The following is a 9,731-nucleotide window of genomic DNA, read 5'->3' on the forward strand; positions in this document are numbered from 1 at the left end:
GTGTTTGGAGTGACGCAAAATTGAAGAAATGTTTGATACTGATGATCCAGAAGGGACAGACAGACAGATCAGATGAAGATGAGATAGATGTTAATCACCAAAATGAAATCTAAGGACAAACCTACCGATCTTAATCTCCTCCATTTATATCACTTAGCCATTTCCTCGTGGGAAGGGATCCCATATTCTCTCGTGACTCCCCCTTTATAGCCTGCATTTCATTCTTCTTCTTTCTTTCTTTTTTTTTTTCGGATAAATTATAAAAATAATCACTAAATTATTAGTGTATTTCTGCTTTGATACTTATATTTAAAAAATTCTATTTTAATCACTAACATTATCAAAATTTAATATTTTGATCATTCGTCCATTAAATCACTAACGGTAACCTCTTTTTATTAGCATAATAATAAATTTTACCCTCCAAAATACAGATTCTATCAATTGAGCCCTAAATTTAAAAAATCAACAAATTTAGTCCTCAACTCTACACATTCTATCAATTTAGTCTTGATTCTTAAAATTAAAACTTCATAAAATAAAAATTATTTAAATATTTATTTTTCAGTAGAATACATAAGATTTTATAAAATATATACAAATTTATAAAATAAATATTAATAAATAAATGAATATATATATTGTTCTCATTTTCTAGCATAAAATTAATTATTGAAACAATAATTTCATAAATAAAATAATTTAAGAGGAAAACTATGAAGAAAACTTATGTAGATTAAAATTTTCCTTTTTTTTTTAAACATTTAAGACCATGATGTTCAGGTTGGGTCAAAAATTACAATCTAAGGTTGAAAAAATATGAGAGTCGATGTCTTTAAAATGTTGCTCAAAACGGGTTTGTTGCAGTTGAGGTTGTGTTTGAGGGTATGCATCATTAGGGATATATAGGCAAGGACGAGGTCTTGGAGACCCAGTAGATGGAAGGTCATGCCGATAGTTCCACAACTAAATCCTAGTTCTATTATGAGATGATAGAAGAGGTGGAAATTGAGGTGTTTAAAGTGTTATTGGTGTCGGTGGTTGTGGGTGAGGGTGGTACCCAACGCTGAGCAAATTTGATAAGGATTAAGGAATAAGGCCAAATGTTTAATAAAATTTATCATTTATAAAATAAACTAAAAGGAAAAGGAAAAGTTTGAATTTAGTTTAGGTATAGTTTAAGGGATATTAGAAAATATATTTTATTTATAAGATTATTATTTTAATAAATACATTTCATGTTAGATAAAAAGAAAATGCATATTCATTTATTTATAATTTTGTATGTATTTTTATCAAAATTAAATCTTTAAATATTTTTTATTTTAGAATGATTTTTAATTTTATAATTTGGTATTTTAAGAAGTAAGACCGAATTGATAGAATGTATAAAGTTGAGAGCTAAATTTATTAAATATTTTAGAATTAGAACTAAATTAATAGAATTTATAAATATTGAAGGGCTAAATTTATTATTATACTAATAAATAAGAGACTATCATTAGTTATTTAATGGAAGAGTGATTAAAATATTAAATTTGGATAAAATTAGCGACTAAGATAAAAATTTTAAACATGAATTACCAAAATAAAATACACTAATAATTGGAACACTATTTTTATAGTTTACTTTTTTTTTTTTACCTTTTCTTTTTGACACTTCAAAGTCCACACTGGCCTTCGCACATGCCTTAAGTTCTGCAGTTCCGAGATTAGATGCTGTTGTGCATATGAATATATCAATAATATATGGTTTCTGGACGGGAAAATAGGTTGGGAGTTTTTTTTTTTCTTGTTTAGGGTTCGACTTGATTTACTTTAAGATTTAGTCCGAATTCAGTGTAACCATCAAATACTGAAAGATTTAAAAACAAAAAATAAATAGATAATTATTCAAATATACTTGAATGGTTATTTGCTCGAAGGACTTCAATCTCTCTCTCTCTCCCCTGGTTTCTTGGGAAACAGACAAAAGAGAGTGCAATAGAAACAGAAGAAAGAACCTTATAGCTTGTCGTTGTCGTATACAATACAGATTTGATTCTTTCTTTTCTTTTCTATTCCTTTTTCTTCACTTTACAAATAAGAAAAAGAAACAGAGATACAAAAAGATCAAATAAAATAATACACCCCAGCTAGCTCCTAAAGTTTCAATTATCTCAAGCACTCACTCATCAGTCTATTATCTTTTTCCTGTATGTGCTAGCTGTGTGTTTTAAGTTGTCTCTCCTTGAAATTCGCATATTCAAAACTTGGTTTTAAATATAATATTATTATTGGAAACCTTGTTGCCTGTATTTTGTATTGTTTATTACAATCATTATTTATCTCCTAGAAGAAGAAAAAGAAGATATGTTAGTATTTTGGTAAGGGTTTCGGCGGTGGTAATGTGAGAGGGGGAGGCTATGGATCATTCCAGTGTTGAAAGGATTCCATTGTGTTTTAGATATTACAATAGAATCTTCTTGGCTGTTTGTAGAGTGGGGGAGAACTAATTTTTATTATATAACATTTTCATTTTTTATATAATGATTTTAATTTATATTTTTTTATACCGTCTCCAACTCCGACACATGTCAACATAATAAGTTCTGTATCAACTTTTTAATTCTTCATTGTTCAGTCCCCTCACTCGAACGTCTTTTTAATCAGGCCACCTGTTATCTTCACCTAACTTTTCTTATGTTTTCTTGTTGTATACTTATATCAAATATTTTAATTATTATTTTCATATTATATTTATATTTATATTTTATTATTATATCGAAAATTATGGACTTTTCGGAGGGAAAAAGATTTAAAAATAAAAAAAAGGAAGAAGCCTTTCTACTCTAAATTTTCCATACTATTCGTGGGAGCCTATAAAAATATTACATCTATGTCTTAATGCAAACAAAAATGGATTTCGTTTCCATCAATGACCCTTTTGTTTTGTATTTTGTCAATGACATTATATATATATATATATATATCCATATCACATGTTTCAGTTTTAGTCCCGTGGATTGGTTACATGATTAGGTTAGTAAAAGGAGGTAATTAATGTAGCATAATTTGTAATTAACGGTGAAGTAATTATTCTTGTGGGGCACGGGTGGGGTGGGAGGAACAATATAGTGTTTTAGGGTGAGTTGGATATAATTAGGTTCAAAGGATATTAACTATTACCAGAAATGTGTATGTAACATGAATAAGAAGAGGAGTCATGAGTTGTAATAAATAGTACGAGTAATATGTTATCAAGGAAAGAACAAAACAGGAATCACGAGAATGGCAACAAAAAACAAAGAACCATCAACAAAAATATCACTGTCTCCATGTCAGTCACTGCAACAACAGGAAAAATATTTTAAAAAATGTACAATTTGTATCTGCAGAAGGTCCCTGGCGGAAGTGTGAACTATATATACGGAGAGAGAGAGAGAGAGAGAGAGAGAGAGAGAGAGAGAGAGAGCAAGCGTCTGCACGTTGGAGAGGTGTTTTCCTGAGACTTGAGGAAGCATTTCCCATTATAATTGAATATCGGGACTTGAAGCTGACATTTGGTTCTTGTAAATGTTTTGGCAAAAATATATTTATATATTTATTATTTATAATAAAGGGGCTTTCAGGCAGGATGGATTAATATCTAGTAATTGATTTGATATGCCATAGAATATAAGGATAAATATGGTGTAGCACCACAGTGAAAAGAAGATGAGTGGATTTATATTTTTGGTCCATTGATATAACTTTGATTTGAAGGGCATGATCAAAAGTATATGGGCCGAGTATCTATGGGAAATTATTAGTCATCATTGTATATTTATTTTCCTTTTTTCACTTTGGACCTACTACTGTCTTTACTGTTTTTACTCATCCCAGTTCTCACTTTTATAGGATCCCTACCGTCCACTCATTGCTATATGATTTTCATGCAATCTTAACACTTGTTGCAGTAAAATCGAGGTTTTTATTACCATTTTTTTGGTTAGAAATAGTATGTATATTTTATTATGGAACCAATAAATATTCCTTGAATGTTTTTTCAAGATGTTTCCCATTTTTCCCAAGAAAATTTTATATCCCATCCCTCTCCCATTGAAAAAGATAGAGCGAGAAAGGGGAAAAAACATATAAAAAACAAAAATATTTATTGGAAGATTACAAGAGAGAAAGGAGTTATATATTCACGTAAACTTTTAGGGCCAATAATTCAAACACCTGAGAAACACGTAAGCCAAGAAAAAAGCTGAAGACCCAAAGTGTCAAGGGCTAAACCTCCATTATTATATACAAAATGTAAGTATGGTCAGTAAAGGTAGTAGTTGGCAGCAGAGCCAAAGGGGATGTCTATCCATCATTTCATATATTTAAGTTTGGAATCTTACAAAAGCAAAGAAGGCAAAAGAGAAATGGAAGAAGAAGAAGAAGAAGAAATGAACAGGCTTTAAATCCCATCAAACATCTCGATTTATCCTTTTCCTTGTATCTGCTATATTAATATAATAAATAAAAACAAAATAAAGTTGATGGGATTCGAAAATGGTAGGGTTTGTTGGGTTGGTGATATTAAACAACAAAAGGAAAACTACAAAATGAACAAAGGGACTGGCGAAATGAATATTTTTTCAACGGTTCAAGAATATCTTAAGGTTTATTCAAATTTTGGAATATTATTGATCTTATTAATTATTATAATAATAAAGATGCTGGCCTGTTTAGTTAAGCTTTTGCATTTAGTTATATATGCTATACCCCTCCCCAATCTATAAGATGGCTTTGACTCTCATGTTAATTCTGCCCAGAGTAATGAATTATTCGGCCATCCACCCTAATGGAGGAGGCATAGACCTTCTACTCTCATAACTACGACCTCTTAGCCAATCTTTTCGCCCTTAGAAATGGGGTAGACACCTATTTTTTATGCACTAACACTCTCCAAGTGTAAAAACATTTTGAAGATCATTGGAATCACCTAGACACAACAACTAATTGGTACTGAATAGCAAAATACACCCCATTGGTGCACATCCTTCATGTATTACACGACTACAACATCTTTCATAATAATTTACCACGTCCTGCTAATGGATAAAGAGATCTCTTCTATAAATATTTGGTGCAATCACCTGCTTCAGCAAGCAGTCTATCCTCTTTTTCTATTTCTGATTCTCTGCTTTTTTTAAGTGAATCAGCTTCTTAATATGAATTTTACTGACAGATTCGGTTTTTGACACCTATATTCCAATCCTAAGGTCTTACAGAAAAATATACTTAAGGGAACTAAAAGCAAAGGGAGAGGGGGAGAGAGGGTTTCATTGTAAATTGCCAAGGACTGACTTCACCCATGTCAGTGCCTGATTTTAAATGGGTGTGCGAGGGATCCATTGTCAGACAGAGAAAATAAAAAACGAGATTGGGGGGTTGAGAGTCACGGGTTTGTCTTGAAATGCCCTTATTTCACAGTCCTAGACTGTCACATAGACACATATTCTCTCTCACTAAAATAACCCCATAAAAATATAATAATACAAAATCCAATTTCCATAAGGATTTCAGTTGGTGTTTAATAAATAATGATTATAAGTTTATAACCCAACCCCCAGAATCACTCACCCTCTCTCACCCAACCACTATCTCCTCCTTTTTTTTCCTCTCAATTTCTTTCATTTGAGCAGTTCTTTCCATGGCTCTGATGGTTGATAATTGTGAAGGGGTATTACTATCACTAGAACCCCACAAAGCAGTGCCAGCACCGTTCCTCACAAAAACCTACCAACTAGTCGACGATCCCACCACCGACCACATAGTTTCATGGGGTGAAGATGACACTAGTTTCGTAGTTTGGAGACCTCCTGAGTTTGCTCGTGACTTGCTTCCAAATTACTTCAAGCACAACAATTTCTCTAGCTTTGTTAGACAGCTCAACACTTATGTATATCTCTCTTTTGTCTTCAGTTGCTAATCATAATTCTTTTGGATTTGTACTTATCTGGGTTTTTTTTATATTGAATACTAGGGTTTTAGGAAGATTGTACCAGAGAGATGGGAATTCGCCAATGAGTTCTTCAAGAAAGGAGGAAAGCACTTGCTTTGTGAGATCCATAGAAGGAAAACTACGCAGCCATCCATAAACCATCATTATCACCCTCACATCCCACATTCTGCTTTAAATGCCCCTAGTTTCTTTCCATTTCCAACTCAAGTCAGCATCTCCCCAACTGACATGGATGACTCACCACCACTTTCTTCCCCTAGAGGAGCCACCGGAGGATATGGTAGCTCGGTCACAGCTTTATCAGAGGATAATGAGAGGCTAAGAAGAAGCAACAGTTTGCTGATGTCTGAACTAACACATATGAGAAAGCTTTACAGTGATATTATCTATTTCGTTCAAAACCATGTTAAGTCTATCACTCCTAGCAATTCTTACTCTCCTTCTTGGCTTCATTCTGGTCCTCCTCCTGCTGTTAATACCAATACTTCATTATTGCAAAAGCCATTGAACCAGCTTCTTGGGTATTATCCAAAAAGCCCAAACCCCCAATTTCAGGGTTTGAACTCTCCAACGGCCACATCTCAGAGCTCCTTAACCATTGTGGAAGAACCAAGCAGCAATAGTTGCAAAACAAGGCTCTTTGGTGTACCATTACACTCAAAAAAGAGATTGCATCCTGAGTACAGTACTGCAGCAAACATGGAGACTAGCAAAGCACGTTTGATCTTGGAAAAAGATGATTTAAGGTTGAACCTTATGCCTTCTTCTACATGTTAGATTCCCATACCCATTGAACTATGTTCTAACTTTTGATTTTCTTGGGGTTTGCTGATATTGAGATGGTCTGCGGGGTGGTGTATGGAGGTGTTTGTAACTTAAATGTATACAATATTATAACCACATGAATGAATGAATGTGGGTTTTGGTCATCAAACTCTCAAAAACACCAATCCTTTTTCTTTGATTCTTTCCTCAGTTTTTCATTGGTGCAATTTACTGTTCGTACGCTTTTCCCTTTATTCATCATTCTGATATATATTTGCGTTTTCCAGTTGCATATATAGATACTTGCATTAATGGAGGAGAGAGTGAGAAACATAGAGTGAAAAGGAAAGCTGAGGAAGTCTCTGGCAATGGCTGTGTCATCGACAATTTCTCTAGGGCTTTCTTTCATGACTCCTTTAATGTATGATACGTACAAACATGCTTTGGCATACCATACGAAACGATTTACTGAAAAAGAACAGCAGATATCACATTCGGTTCTCGGTTTTCAATAATATAGTTATCGGTGTAATTATGACTATTATTGTCAAAGAAAAAAGAAGGTTATCATATCGTTTAATGAAGATTAAAATCTCCATTATCATTTCTTGTTCCTATCAACTGTCAGACAAACCCCTTGACTGGTAGCTAAACAAATTGAAAACCCCAATTCCAATTTCTTGTTAAAAACCCATTTCTCTGTAATGGCTTTAAACCTGTCCCACTCTCACAAAAATCTCTAAACAAGTAAAGTTTTACATAAAGTTTGACCAGGCAATTCAACAGCTTCTTTGGTTTTTGGCTGTGGAGAAAAAAAAGAACCTCTCTGCTCTTTCTCGAATCCTGTGATATTTGCATATATATGCAAGTCAGAAAAACTACATAGAGACAGTGGAGAAACGGTGAAAGTAAGTTAAGAAACATATATAGAATAGAAGTGCCTCCCCACTCTCCAGACCTGAAAAGCATAAAAGTTTCAATATATAGTAATTCTTGCAGTATCTTTGTCGTGCCTATGATTTCTATTTTTTCTTTTTTTTTTCAAATAATAAATAAATAACTAAAACACCCATAACCCTAGGTACCTATTTTTGACATTATATATAGGTCTTTGCACTTTTTGTTGGCTATGACACGTGACTTAGACATTAGTGCACGTGTGATGTGGAAAGATACGCCTAGTCTGGAGAGAAAATTCAAAAACCAAACTACTTAACAAAAGTACAGTTTGGGGGTTGATGGGCCTTGAACACCATATGTGGATCTTTGGTAAAGGTGGATATATATTTAAGTAAATTTTAATTAAAGAAAAGTAAATGTATTTTTTCTTATATAAATATTAACATATTTAAGTTATAAATAAGCTTACCTTTCAACAAAGATCTCATTAATAAAAAAAATTAAAGTACCTTTAAATAATATAATTTAATTTAATTATGAAAATTATTTTATAATTTTTAAGTGAATTTGTATTCGATTCATTTGTAACGTCAACTTAATTAGGGACTTAAAAAATAGTATATACATAACACAAATTATGAGAATGAATAATAAATAAAGATTGTTCATGGTACACTTGTTGTAAATAAACATAATTAACTCTATGAAGTAGTCACGGTTAGTAAATGATTTAGGAGATTCTTCGACCCTATTCAAGTTTTGGATTGGAGTATAGCCTCCGAATCTTATTAATTCAGTTGTGCCAGTGGAAAATCGAGGTAACTATAAGTAACTACAGTTTATTCCCTTTCATCATTCACGAAACTATACTCAAGTAAGCTATTCAATCAAATACCAAATTAGCTCACTTGTATTCTAAAAAATCCCAAACATTTCTCATACGCATATACCACAAAAACTTGAACCTTATTCACATGATTTTCAAAAATTAAAATATGCATTCATTAGTTTCTTTTCTTTTAAAAAACAATAGAATTCATAATAAGCATTCATTAACTCAAGGCTTACCCACTAGACAAAATCCCGACACAACTTTCACATAATAAGCTAAATAGAATTCATACCAAATCAATAGAGACTTAGTCCCAAACTAACAATATGCTCTTACCACCCAACTCAAGCAACATAAGGAGATCAATTGTAATCATGACTTAATACCAATCATATGGGCATGTATTCTACACTCATATTTAACAAAACTGTAATAATCATCTATGACAGCATCAGTCAAAAATAAAAATAAATATACATATATTCTCATGTAAACATTCCTAATCAATTTAAGCCATGCATATCTAAACACATCAATACAACACAATATGATCTAGCATGCATGAGCTTAAATAATATAATCAACAACAACATGCATAACATTTATAGGTCATTCCATCAAACACATTTAACATGCTAAACATCATAGTTCATTGTACAATGAAAATGGTAAACTTAGCATTGCAATATCATCTATAGCAGTATAACATATTCAGACATATCATTATTGCAAGGCACCATAACATACTTAAACCCAAATCAATTATATCATCACATTCATGCTCAAAATACATTAGAAATCGACTAAACCGAAGCTCTGATACTAATTAAATGTAACACCTTACACCTAACCTAAAAGACAACCAAATACACAATATTACATTAGTTACTGAAGTAACCTCAACAAATTTAACAATTTAAAAAATCAATTTCTAGACACGTTGAAAAGATAATTAAAGCATCCAAACATGTTTGATTGTAATTAATCAATAGCGTAACTAAAACAAACATAAAACAACACTTGGGGCTCAAAATATCAGAAATCAGTAGTCAAGTTTTGATACTTAGCCCTTTGGGTTCTACTACCCATATCAGAATTTCAAACAAGTAGTTACAAGAACACATGTTTCGATACATAAACACCTACGTGCCCATACCTCATAACAAAGTATCGAAACCTTTTATCTAGGTTTTAATACCTCATCCTTAGAACCCAGAATTCTACAAAAAGTCATTTAAAGTACTAATCAATACC

General features: G+C 32.2%; 1 protein-coding gene across 2 annotated transcripts; it reads left to right on the plus strand.

The window, feature by feature from the left end:
* Positions 1-5,434: 5,434 nt before the first annotated feature.
* On the plus strand, positions 5,435-7,366 carry LOC108482409 (heat stress transcription factor B-4-like). Of its 2 annotated transcripts, XM_017785536.2 has the most exons (3): positions 5,435-5,917; positions 6,002-6,726; positions 7,033-7,366. In XM_017785536.2, exons 1-3 carry the CDS (start codon positions 5,669-5,671, stop codon positions 7,055-7,057), a joined length of 999 nt encoding a protein of 332 aa, XP_017641025.1. In that variant the 5' UTR covers positions 5,435-5,668; the 3' UTR covers positions 7,058-7,366. The 2 variants fall into 2 exon arrangements, with proteins under 2 accessions (XP_017641025.1, XP_017641024.1); XM_017785535.2 differs by lacking the exon at positions 7,033-7,366 and having other exon boundaries at positions 5,439-5,917; positions 6,002-6,914.
* Positions 7,367-9,731: the final 2,365 nt, after the last annotated feature.

The sequence above is a fragment of the Gossypium arboreum genome, chromosome 1 (genome assembly GCF_025698485.1).
Source record: "Gossypium arboreum isolate Shixiya-1 chromosome 1, ASM2569848v2, whole genome shotgun sequence".
Taxonomy (NCBI): Eukaryota; Viridiplantae; Streptophyta; class Magnoliopsida; order Malvales; family Malvaceae; genus Gossypium; species Gossypium arboreum.